Genomic DNA, 13,114 nt, shown 5'->3' with positions numbered 1-13,114 from the left:
TCCTAGATGACCCTAGATTTTATCAACCTGTCAATCAATGTTAACTGTCATGGTGAGCTCACAAAACTAGATGTATACTCCCTGGGAAGAGAATCTGAGAAAGCTGCTACTGAAAAAATGGATTAGAACTGGTAAGACGGCTCAAAAGGTAAAGCACTTGCCTGGCAATCATGATAGCCTACACTTGATTCCTGGAACCCACATGAAGGTGGAAGCAGACAAACTCCACAGACTGTCCTTGACGTCCATACATGCTCTGTGCCCTGCCACTGTCTTACCCTTGTATAAAAATCTTCATATTTTAATCTGCCTTACCTTTCAAAACTGAAAAAAAGTGACTGCAAAGTTAGGTGTGGTGGCACATGCCTGTAATTTCAGTACTCAGGAAACTGAGGCATGAGGATATGAGAGTGGGCCAGCCCGAGCTACTGTGTGTGTGTGTGTGTGTGTGTGTGTGTGTGTGTGAGAGAGAGAGAGAGAGAGAGAGAGAGAGACTATATGCAAAGTCTAAATATATAAATAAATATATAATATATAAATAAATATATAATATATAAATATAATATAAATAAGATACCCAAATTTTAAGAGAGCTTAATGAGGGACTCCTAAGGACAGACACCTCTTTTTTTTTTTTAACTAACTAATACTGTATTATGGGCGTTTAGAAGGAAGGACATAAACTCTAGATGTAGAGACCAAAGAACAGGGGTCACTGAGTATCAAAAAAATACCCTTTCCCTATCATGTTAGTTCATCATTTTTAAAAAACAAAAAACCGAGAAAGAAAAAACAAACTGAACTTTACAAGATTAGGATTTTTTTCTTCTTTATTTTTTAAAATGCTTTTTTAAGAGAATGTATTTTAATCCCTTTCATAACTCCTCCCAGATCTTCATCACCCATCAAACCTCATGTGCCCACCTACCCTCCCCCCCAAAAAAAAAAACAAAAACAGTTAGACAGAAAAATAACAAAACAGTCTGGGCAGTGGTGACTCACAGGTGGGTCTCTGTGAGTTCAAGGCCAGCCTGGTCTATGGAGTGAGTTCACATACCCAGTGTTACTCCATTAGAGAAAACTGATTTTTCCCTTCTTCTAGCAGGCATCGATTGCAAACTACCAAACCCTTCCTGGTAAGGGGTGGGACTTTGTGTCCACTTCCCCTTCTCCGTGGTGAGATTTTTATCTGGCTTGAATTTGTGATGTTCTTGTGCATGCTGTCTCAGTCTCTGTGAGCTCATATGTGTTATCAGCCCTGTTATATCTGGAGGAAGCCATTTCCTTGGAGCCGTCCACCACCTCTGCCTCTTAAAACTTCTCTGCTTCCTCTTCTGTATACATCTCTGAGCCCAGAGAGGAGCGGTTTGATAAAGGCATCCCACTTAAAACTAGGTTTTTCAAAGTTTATTATTCTCTACACATTATCTCTTTGTGGGTCTCTGTGTTAATTCCCATCTACTGCAAGAAGAAGCTTCCGGATAAGGACTGAGTGGCGCTCTGATCTATGTGTATACAAATGTGTCATTAAGAGTCATTTTATTGCTCTGTTCCTTTGGAACTTTGCTATTTGATAAGGAAGTTGTTCAGAGCATAAATACATGCTATTCTTTAACTCCTCTACTCGTTTTCAGCTAAAACACAGTAAATGGCCTATTATAGAAAGGTAAGCCTCAAGCCAAGGCTGAACCAAAGATTTTCTCATCTTTTTTAGCTCTTCACAGCAGGAAAGGATTTTGGAACACTTCTACTCCTGATGTTCTGAGACTAGAAGGCTGTGTAGCTTCCTTGGGTTTTGGTTTGCTTGGTATTGTTATTATCACCACTGGTGACAATATTATTATTGTCATTATCTGTCTCATTTCTCATCTGATCATCCCTTTAGAGTGTGTTCTACACATACTTTTGTGTGGTGGTCTTTAATAGCTAGCCTGTGCCCTTAAATGGGGCATTTTCTTCACTTAATGCCACATTTATCATATAGCCCTCATCTGTGTATGTATATCAGCCCATTCCTTGGTAAATGACTATATTAAAGTAAGTACTGTGGTTCCTACAGTCTCAGCCTGCCTCGTGAACACATATATAGACCATTGATGTGCTCGCCGGAGTCCCTTCCTTCACTAGTGGGCAAAGGCTGTCTTTTTCCCTGTCCTTCCCATACATTTAATTTATTATTACACATAAGGTGTTATCACTTTAAGCTGCATGAAAGATAATAAGCAGAATGCAAGTAGCAGCCTTGCAATGAAGATGCAAGATCGATTACCTCCTAAGCCCCATTTCCCATCTCCTTACACTGTTGAGTACAGAGTCGGGAAGTAGGGGGCGCTGTGCTTTTTTTTCCTGAAGTGGTGATGCTTTCTTGGGGCAAAGCTTGTAGCAGATTTGTGAACTATAAAACTAAGAAGAAATAATGATTTACCTTCAAAAATGATTTCCATACTTCTTATTTTAAAATGTGTAATTTTTTGCAGTTTTTGTAGACAAATTTACATTTTAACAGCTCATAAAGCCCTTTATATCCGAGGTCTTCAGAGAAACTTTGTACTTTTAGAGCCGGGTATTTGTTCCTCATAAGATTTCTAACTCCCAGGCATGGTGGTACACACCTCTCATCCCAGCAGTTTGGAAACAGAGACAGGTGGGTTTGAAGCCAGAGCTGCATAGTAAGACCCTGTCTCAAAATTAATTAATTAAGATTTCTAATATGTTTGTCCATCCTTTGGCACAGGGGACCCTGGATCTGAGCTCTTTCTTGTCCCAGTGTGTTCAATGTCCTTCTCATCTCCCCTCTCTGCAGAGAGGATGACAAGGTCCCAGTGACTTTCTAGTCCAGAAACTTCATCATTTGAACAGGTGGTAGTGGTGGAATGTCTCTTATTAATTAAACACATGGCAATACTAGGTCATTCCCAAAGGTTCTGAGGGCAGAAAGGGCCCTGTGTAGCCAAAGCTAATAACCTGAGTCCTTGGTAAACATTCATAGTAGGATAAACATTCTGGGAATTTCTCACCTTTATCATAGTAAGCATCAAATTGAGACAAAGGGATTTATCTCATAATTTAAGTGTTCCTGGGAGATTTTTTAAAATTGTTATGGATAGTAAATGCATGATGGTCACAGTGTGTAATTGTGAGAGAATCAACCAGATGCAGATGGAAAGTATTATGAAGTGAGGGCTGGGACTTGGGCTCTGGGATTTCTTACTTTAATTTCTGTTGTGTTAGCCTTTTTTATTTTTGTATTTTGAAATGTTAAGAGTTTATTGACTTAACTTTAGATATAAGTGACTGTAGTGTCCTTTCAGCTAAGTTCAAGTGCAGTCTGAACTTGCCGGCATATTCTTCTGTCCAATATATTTCTCGTAAAAAATGTATAAAGTGAGGGTTATTCTAAACTTTCTTGTTTTTCTATTTGTTAGGATTAGCTAAGGAATGACTACAACACCAATGTTTAGGGAATCCATTAATCATTTGGCTTGTGCTTCAGACGGCAAGGCACATTGTTTCAAAGGTTGCATCCCAGAGGATTAAAAATAAAAAGCTTGTTGGATTTCATAAACATATTTGAAGACTAAGTCAGACTAAATCTCTACCAAGGCAAGATGATTTATTTAGCAATCTAAGAGTTCTTGACATCAGTTACAAAACTAAAGGCTAAAACAAAGATGAATCTATTATATAGTTCAACTGTTATATTTACCCAAACATTAATCACTCATCTCATAAGTTCTTTTAATAAACAGTAGAACCACATCATCATATATTCCCATTGGCTAGAATACAACATACCACTCAGGCATTCACTAAGTGCTAAACTGAATTAATTTTTTCCTTTCATTAATTATGATTTGATAGGCAATATATCTGATCAATTTAATAAAAATAGTACAGAGTGTATACATAATCTTCTGCTCTACCAGCCAGCTTTCAAAAAACCACACAGAGAAAACGTATTAATTATAAATGATTAGTCAATAGCTTAGGCTTGTTACTAACTAGATCTTACAACTTAAATTAACCTATATTTTTAATCTATGTTCTATCACATAGCTCAGTAACTTTCTTTAGCAAGGCAAGTTCATCTTCCCTCTCCTTGCACCTCCTGGCTCCTCTCCTCTTCTTCCCTGCATTCTCTCCCTGTCCATGAGTCCCACCTAACCTTTTCCTGCCTAGCTGTTGGCCATTTAGCTCTTTATTAAACCAATGAAAGCATCACATCTTCACAGTGTACAAAAAGATTATTCTACAAGAATAGTTTTTCTGCTTTTTTAAAGAACTCTTTTATAAATGATCTGCTTTAAGTGAGAATGTAATATATTGCTCCACAACTTTGCAAAGAATTTAACACTCCATCCTTGACTTCTCTGATAACTACAGTATTGACCAGGAGGATAGCTCAGAGGGAAGAAACATAAAATTGGTGAATGTTATTTTCTTGCTTCCATTGCTTTTCAGAATTTAGGTCTCGGCTGGGCCTCTCTATTCCAGAATGGCAGTGAGCCAGGAGTATTCCTGGGGTCTTAGTCTTGTCAGTGAATTGTGGGACTTTCCTGATAAATTCTATACTGAAAGGCAGTAGACAGTAGTTCAACAAGGAATCACAACCACCCACTAATATATAGTTGGTTAATATATTGTCTTAGTTAACATTTCTATTGATATGAAAAGATACCAGGACCACGACAACTCTTATAAAGGAAAACCATTTAATGTCGGTGACTCACATTTTCAGAGATTCGGTCCAGTAACATTATGGTGTGACATGGTTGTTTGCAGGCAGACATGGTGTCCTACATCTTGACTTGCAGGCAACAGGAAGTGGTCTGTCTCATTTGGTGTAGCTTGAGCATAGGAAACCTCAAAGCTCATCCCCCACATACTTCCTCCAACAAGGTCCTACTACTCCAACAAGGCCACACCTCCTAATAGTGCCACTCCTTTTGGGAGCCATTTATTTTCAAACCACCGTGTACACGGACAGCTAACTCTTTCTCTGAAGATGTCAGCAGCTAAAAAGAACACAGATTTTAGAGCCAATTCAAAAACTGTGAGCAGCAACAGAAGACTCGCAGTAGATATAAAAGTAAGTTTCCAGGAAGACTGAGAGTGACTGACACATATATAGGAACTTTTAAGGGGTTTTGTTTGTTTGTTTTTTGTTTGTTGTGGGTTTTTTGGGTGTGTGTGTGTGTGTGTGTGTGTGTGTGTGTGTGTGTACACAAGGACATCAGGTCCCCTGAAGTTGGAATTACGGCCAATTGTGAGCTTCCTAACATCAGTATTGGGAACCACACTTCAGTCTTCTGAAAGAGCAGAAATGGTTCAGCAGATAAAGGCACTTGCCGCCAAGCCTGCTGACCCACATGGTGGAAGGGGAGAACTAACCTCTCAAGTTGTCCTCTGGCCTTGTCATGTCATCATGTTATCATGTCACGAGCACACAAGTAAATGTAATTTTAAAAAGCCATCTTCCAAACAATAGAATTTATTTTCCTGAGGGCGAGTAATTTAGGTTATAGTAATACTAAGCACCTTTTCATCTGACTCTTGTGATACGGACATAGATAACTTCTCAGAGGGTTGTAACCGGGTCTAACCCTGACTTAGGACAGCGTGGAGCCTAGTTTAGTAGAGCTGACCTCCCAGCATTCAGGAAGCTGAAGCAAGAGGATCACAAGTTCTGCATCAAGTATCATAATGTATTGAAGTTGTATGTGAACAGATGACATTATGGCAATCCTTTATCAACTTGCTTATAGTGGGAGTCCTGTCTAAGTTGGGGTTTCTGTTGCTGCAGCACACCATGACCAAAAGCAATTTGTGGAAGAAAAAGCTTATTGGCTTATACTTCCACATCACTATTCATCATTGAAGGAAGTCAGGACAGAAACTCAAAAGGAGCAGGATCCTGAGGGCAAGAACTGATGTAGAAACCAGTGGACGAGTGCTGCTTACTGGCTTGCTCCCATGGCTTTGCTCAGCTTGCTTTCTTATAGAACCCGAGACCACCAGCCCAGGAATGGAACCACCCACAATGGGCTAGGTCCTTCTCCATCAATCACTAATTAAGAGAATGTCCTACTGCTTTATTCTATAGAGCTATTTTCTAAGTTGAGACTTCTTCCCTTCAGATAACTCTTGCCCCTGTCAAGTTGACATAAGAGTCGCCAATGCACTCATGACTTCCTCAGACTTCTAAATGCTGGTATTAACAGGCATGTACCACCATGCCCCAGCCTCTCTCAGTCTCTATTCTTTCCACAGTGAGTATGCATTAGAGGTCGGAAATGAAACACAATTCTTTTTGAGGTATTAGTGTGGTTTGTGAAGAACTATCTAAATCTTTGCTTTCTAAACCTCTGCTTTGACTGGGACATCTTCCTTCTCTGACTGGTTATCTTGATTTCCCGTCATAGATGGGAAATGCTGGTGCAGAACTGCTACAGGAGCCTGCTGACCATGGCTCTTGGAAAGCCTGTGAGCCTTACCCACAACAGCACTTTAGTGTTCAGTTATTACCTTTAAACAAGGGGTGTGTGTGTGTGTGTGTGTGTGTGTGAGAGAGAGAGAGAGAGAGAGAGAGAGAGAGAGAGAGAGAGAATAAATTAGAGTGATGCCAAACTCATTCACTCTGCTGTTTCTCTCTATTTGAAACAGACCTTGTTTCTCTCTATTTGAAAATGATCTAGTCCCTTATTCATGAGATATGATAAAGGTGTCTTGTTAATAGAAAAATGTCAGGCCAGTGGCATGGAACAGGTACAAATTTCTGGATGTAAGCCCTGGGAACTCTGTCAAGGACCGGCAGCTCCTGTGGCTGACATTAGTTTTGCACTTGCTGTTCAAGCTGCATACTGGAATGCAAGACTTAGACTGAATCTTTCTGATCACCTTGGACTGTGACCCCACTGCCAATACCTGGCCAGAGTTTTGTCCCCAAAGCTGTCACATGGAACATGGGACAGAAGCCATCATTCAATATACTCCCAAAGAGAATCCAAGGACAAAGGGAACCAGAAAGGAAAAAAAAAATTATAGGAGGTCTCTTAAGAAAAATGCAGAGCCAGTGTTAGGAGTGAGGATTTCAAGCCTTGGCTGTAAGTCAGGTACTTGGTGTTGTGTAGAGATCTACCAGTCACTGTTTGCAGAGAAAGAATAGATAGGCTCTGAGAAATGAATGAAGGGAACTCAGCCAGAGTGAGACAGACTTAGTAATGAGTTATCTCATCACAGGTCTCAGCCAAGAACAACACGCACCTTTTCCAGAGACTGAATTTTTCTTCCATTCTGGGAGGTAGAGGACTTAGGTGAAATGTGTTACCCAGGCTTTCAGATGAGCAGTTTTCACTAGCAGTCTTTTGAAATCTGCTCATAACAAAGTACACCGAGTGCTTGTGGGGGTCACTGAAGACTTTAGGCAGCAGGAACAACATCTTTGTAAAAACAAGCTAGTCTGGACTGGCAAAATGACTTGACATTAAAGATACCACCACGCCTGAAGACCTGAGTTCAATCCCAGGACCCACATAGTGAAAGGAAATAATCGAGTCCCACAAGCTGTCCTTTGTCCCCACACATGCCATGACAATCGCATCCATATCAAAATAAATAGATAAAATGTAATACATAATAGTCCTGTGTCCGTCTCCTGCCTCACTGCAGAGTACTTCGTCTAGTGCCAATATGCTTAGCCATAATCCCTCGTCATGTCTCAGTAAATAGCACTGTGTCTCTTTATAATTATAAAGATTGCAGTCGTGTTGAGAAGAGCTTTGTCTTGGTTTGGGAAGCATAAAGAATATTTGAACTTCTCATTTCAGATTAACCTTGACTTTACTCGTTTTTTTTTTCAACCTCAGATCATCCAGCCCCTCTTAGAACTTGACCAAAATAGAAGCAAGTTAAAGTTGTATATTGGACACCTGACAGCCCTCTGCCATGACCGAGACCCCTTAATCCTTCGTGGACTCACTCCACCAGCTTCTTATAATGCAGATGATGACCAGGCAGCTTGGGAGAATGAGCTGCAGAAGATGACCCAGGAGCAGGTAGGTCTTGCTTAAGATGTGGCTCAAGCACATGTCCTGTCTGGATGGGTAGTGTTTAGGGGTAAGGACATGGTTCTAGGTACTATGTGTGTGTATGTGTGTGTAGTAGGAGCTGCGGGCCTCTTCCTGCCACCCGGCTCCTGGCCACCAGCTAGCTTATGCCCCAAAATAACAACACACAAATTGTATTCATTTAAACACTGCTTGGCCCATTTCTATCTAGCCTCTTCTCAGCTAACTCTCTCACCTGGACTAGCCCATTTCTAATAATGTGTGTAGCACCCCAAGGTGCGCTTACCGGGAAGATTCTAGCCTATGTCCATCCTGGGTCGGAGCTTCATCGCGTCTGCCCCCTGGGAGAGGGGAGCTATCGAGTCTGAGCTCACTTCCTCTTCCTCCCAGCATTCTGTTCTGTTTACTCCACCCACCTATGTTTTAACATATGAGCCCAAGCAGTTTCTTTATTAATTAACCAATGACCTTCCTCCATCATGTGTGTGTGCATTGCAATGTGAAGATGTGTATATAGCAAGCATGGCTATATGTGCATGTACACATGGAGGACAGAGGTCACCCTTTCATGTCATTTCTCAAGAGACATCAGCCTTTATCTTTTTTTCAGTCAGTGTCTGTCGCTGGCCTGAAGCTCACTACTTTAGCTAGTATGGCTGATCTGTGAGCCCCAGGGTTCCTCCTGCTCTCCCTTCCCAGTGCTGGGATTACATGCACACACCACCACACCCAGCTTTTTACATAGGGCTGGGGATCCTCAGACTTGTACAGCAGCACTTTACCAACTGAGCCATCTCTTTAGGTCCCCAATATCATTTCTGGCTGGTTTATAATTTTTTATTTATTTTTAGGTCAACAGACAGTATGTATAACATTATTTTTTGAAATATGTGCTCAGTTAAACATGTATTACCCACCTTTTAAAATTTTTTTGGTGAAGGTTAATTTCACCAAAGTTAGAATTTCAGGTTAATATAGTACTCATGAATGTCCTCTTCCTCATGCTTCTGTTCTGCATACTCCTCAGTGGCCACCAGAGGGGTGGTCTTCATTGTAAATACATTCTGGATACCAACTGCTGGGAAGTGTGGCTAAGGAGACCTATAGCCTAGTTCTTCTGGGTCTCTCTTGGGAGAGTTGGGACCTAGTTAGCACAGCCTTCTACCCCAGGATCTGGGACACATTCAAACCTTCAAGCTGTCAAAGGAGCACCTTGAAGCTAGGGCTGGAGGTAGGTACTACAAAGGGGAGCTTGGGGGTTTATGGACCCCAAGATAGCAACAGCAGGTAAGCAGTAGATGTGTGGTAGTCAAAGTCTTTAAAATGGACACCTCAGTTCTCACAGAACTCGATCGAAGAGGGAATAGTTATCCTCAGATTGGTCTTTCAAATTTATCTCAGTTCCACTTTGGACTCCTTTTTGGTCCCCTTCTCCAAACTAAAGCAATGTTGAGTTAGTCCAGAAAATGGATGCCGTATAGCATCCATTCCACAAAGCAATATTCTCCCTCCTTCAGCCAGAGCTTTGGTGGAGGAAGGGTTGGACGTGATGGGTTGGAGAGGGCACACCTTCCTTGGAGAAGGAAGAGTCCTACAGACAAATAAGGGCCCAGAGGATCGACCTCGGCCACGTTGGTCTCCACCCTCTCCTGGCTCCCCTCCAGTGATCACCCCGTGGTTTTGTGGGAGAGGATGAAAGAAACATAAAATACTTCTCCTGGCCATATTTTATTGTTATTGACAGTAATCATTGTTGTGTTACTGGAACTGTTAGGGTCAGAGCCTGAACCCTGGAAACCCTGCAGATCCTCAATGAGCCAATTTAACAGACGAGTAATAGTGGAAAGCAAAGAAGGGAGATTGAGAAGAACAGGGTTCCAAAGATATCCCTTTCCTTCAATCCATCTTTTGGATCTTTACATGAGAGGCTTAAGTACAAGGCAGGAGGTACACAAAAGTAGTCCCAGTAAAGTGTGCGTCTTCCTGTCACTGTCAGAGCTATGTGAAATCTCTTTTCAGGAGACAAGTTCTCTGTTTGGCACCAAATTTCAGCCTTTTTTTTTTCTTGCAATATGAGATTTCTGGGGGAAATTCCAATTCCTTGGAGAACATTGTTTTCAATGGTGTGATAACCAAAGGAAAGGACATGAGTGTCTCTTTAGTATATATTCATTCTTGAACTGGGGTCTTGACTCAGTAGTACAGTGTTTGTCCTGCAAGCAAGAAGCCTGGAGTTTAGATCCCCAGAATCCATATAAATGCTAGGTGTGGCAGCCCTCCATAATCAGAGCCTCAGAGAGCCAGTAGCAAACTAGCTAACAAGACTAGTTGTATTAGTACGCTCTGGATTTCACTGAAAGACCCCGCCTCAAGGAATAAAGCAAAAAGCTAGTGAGGAAGACTCCCTGTGTTGATCTCAGAGCTCCACATGCATATTCATGCACTCACACCCGTGCACACACTACATGAGGAAAAGAATAAGGAGTATCTTCATTCTCGCTAGGACAGATGGTTGTGCAGTAGATCTCTGAACTTACTCCTAGATGAAATTTTGAATTCTTGTTCCACCATCTCCTCTATCCCTATCCCACCCAATAACCACCATTCTTTATCTAGGTTCAAGATTGTTAACCAGATAGTCCCAGCAGGTGTTTGTAGCTCTTAAGGAACTGCTGTCTGATTGAGAGTCACTTGTTCTGACCACAGAGGACCGACCCAGAAAGTTAACCTGTCATAGGGCTTCATGTTGAAACGGTAGCCACTGAAGAAAAGGCATGGATCAAATTAGTGTCATAAATCTTCAGCTGTCTTTACAAAGCACGACTTATTAGAACATACTGGTCAGGTCTTAGACTAAAGGATCTTTAGAAACTGACGTGGTGGCGCATGCTTATAACCCAGCACCTGGTGGTGGAGACAGAAAGATGAGAAGTTCATGGTCACTCAAGCTGTTTTCTCTTGAGTGTTTGAATCTGTCTCGATTATAACAAAGCATGAAAAGGACTACTGGGTAGAATTAGCTTGAGTTAACCCTTGGTGACGGCCAGTGAGAAAATAATTCTGTCCCATCAAACTGACCTGTGTTCTGACCTTTAGAATTTTTTAATTAATTTATTTATTTATTAAAGATTTCTGCCTCCTCCCCGCCACCGCCTCCCATTTCCCTCCCTCTCCCCCAATCAACTCCCCCTCCCTCATCAGCCCAAAGAGCAGTCAGGGTTCCCTGCCCTGTGGGAAGTCCAAGGACCTCCTACCTCCTTCCAGGTCTAGTAAGGTGAGCATCCAAACCGCCTAGGCTTCGACAAAGCCAGTACGTGCAGTAGGATCAAAAACCCATTGCCATTGTTCTTGAGTTCTCAGTAGTCCTCATTGTCCACTATGTTCAGCGAGTCCGGTTTTGTCCCATGTTTTTTCAGACCCGGGCCAGCTGGCCTTGGTGAGTTCCTGATAGAACATCCCCATTGTCTCAGTGTGTGGGTGTACCCCTCGCAGTCCTGAGTTCCTTGCTCATGCTCTCTCTCCTTCTGCTCCTGATTTGGACCTTGAGATTTCAGTCCGGTGCTCCAATGTGGGTCTCTGTCTCTGTCTCCTTTCATCGCCTGATGAAGGTTAATATCCAGGAGGATGACTATATGTTGACCTTTAGAATTTAAGGAAGCACAGAGATAGGAGAATTAGCACAGGTTCCAGGCTACTAGGGCTAGAGCAAGACTTTGTCTCAAAAAAAAACAATACACTATGGTCTTCTTCCTGTGTAAAACATCGTTTTCCTTCCTTCCACCTTCATAGCTGCCATTCCTTTCTTTCCCTCTGCTTTGTGAAGCCTGTTTCATCACTACTTGAGCAAGTTCATCACCAAGTTCAGTTTTCTTAGTTACCGCTTCTCTCTGTGACTCTGCAGGTTGTTATTTCCTAGGTAATCTACCCCTTGTTGTTGGGTTGCGGTGTTCACTAGTACTTTCTGTGTCCTCAGCAGAACTTGCTTCTTAGGTACTAGGTCTGTTTTCAGTTTGCAAGGTAAATGAAGAAAATACACATAAGACAAATGGTATTTAAGGTTCCCAGTATCTTCTCATGCTGGTGCAAAGTTAGTACACATTTATGGCTCTTATGCAAAGCTTTCTTTATCAGAGACCTTAAGCATCTCCTTTTGTAGCAGTTGTAGCCCTGTTTGTCATTCGTTTCTTTACAGCTGAATAAAAATCAGATTTTGTAAATAATTCAGTGCATACTTCTTCAGTTTTGAGCACTTATAAGTAAGTAAAGGAAATTTGTACTTCCCTAGACAAAAAGGGAGAACTGGGCCTGTTCTTGGAAGGCAGAAGCAGTTGGGTCTCTGAGTTAGAGGCCAATGTGGTCTACAGAGGGAGTTCCAGGACAGCCAGGGCTACGCAGAAAGACCCTGTCTTGGAAGAAATAAAAAAGAGAGAGAGAGAGAAGGAGGAGGAGGAGGAGGAGGAGAAGAAGAAGAAAAGAAAGTGAGAACTAAAAGCGTTCAAGTTTTGGGTTCAAGAATACTGAGACAAATTGTCCTCTTTATAAGATCTACTCTAGAAGAGCTGTAGAGAGCAGCAGCTGGGGGAGGTGCACATGGCAGAGCGAGAGTCCCTTCTGAATATACTTTAGAGGAAGGGTGGGGAAGAAGGTTGAATGTTTTCTGGTTGCTGGGGTAACAGTGAGTAGTCAGTTAAAAGTGTCAGGTGGCCATTACTAGGAGAGACAAGAATCTAGATAGAACCAAACTGCTGCAGTTAGAGGACTGTCACAGTCCAGCCAAAGTGCGGAAACTCTATAAAGAACGTACTCCTGGTTAGCAAGAGTCACCTGAGAAGCCAGGGAAAACAAGCTGTGTGCCTTCTCATGCCCTCAGAGAAAATATCATGAAAACCAAATTACACCCTCGAATTTGATTCAGTAGAAAGACATGGTAGGCACAGTGGTTCTCGCATTCAGGAGGCTTAGACACAAGCCAATTACAATGAATTCAAGACCATCCTGGTTTATTCACCTAGTTCCAGGCCAGCCTGTACTACAGAATGATTCTGTCT

The 13,114-nt window shown here is 41.9% G+C and overlaps 1 protein-coding gene across 11 annotated transcripts in view; it reads left to right on the top strand.

The window, feature by feature from the left end:
* The window catches only part of Erc1 (ELKS/RAB6-interacting/CAST family member 1), a 351,181-nt gene that overhangs the window by 312,090 nt on the left and 25,977 nt on the right, over positions 1–13,114 (top strand). For 6 of the 11 annotated variants that reach the window (XM_050148588.1, XM_050148589.1, XM_050148584.1 and 3 more), the window contains one exon: positions 7,866–8,054. In XM_050148588.1, coding sequence (XP_050004545.1) covers positions 7,866–8,054 — 189 coding nt within the window. Of the gene's footprint in view, positions 1–7,865; positions 8,055–13,114 lie in introns of those variants that run through there. The other 5 variants (XM_050148591.1, XM_050148596.1, XM_050148595.1 and 2 more) reach the window with 1 other exon arrangement.

The sequence above is a fragment of the Alexandromys fortis genome, unplaced genomic scaffold (genome assembly GCF_014885135.2).
Source record: "Alexandromys fortis isolate MF-2015 unplaced genomic scaffold, M_Fortis_MF-2015_v1.1 scaffold_59, whole genome shotgun sequence".
Lineage (NCBI taxonomy): Eukaryota > Metazoa > Chordata > Mammalia > Rodentia > Cricetidae > Alexandromys > Alexandromys fortis.
Note: the sequence above shows the minus strand (reverse complement) of the source record. Positions and strands in the feature narration are given on the sequence as shown.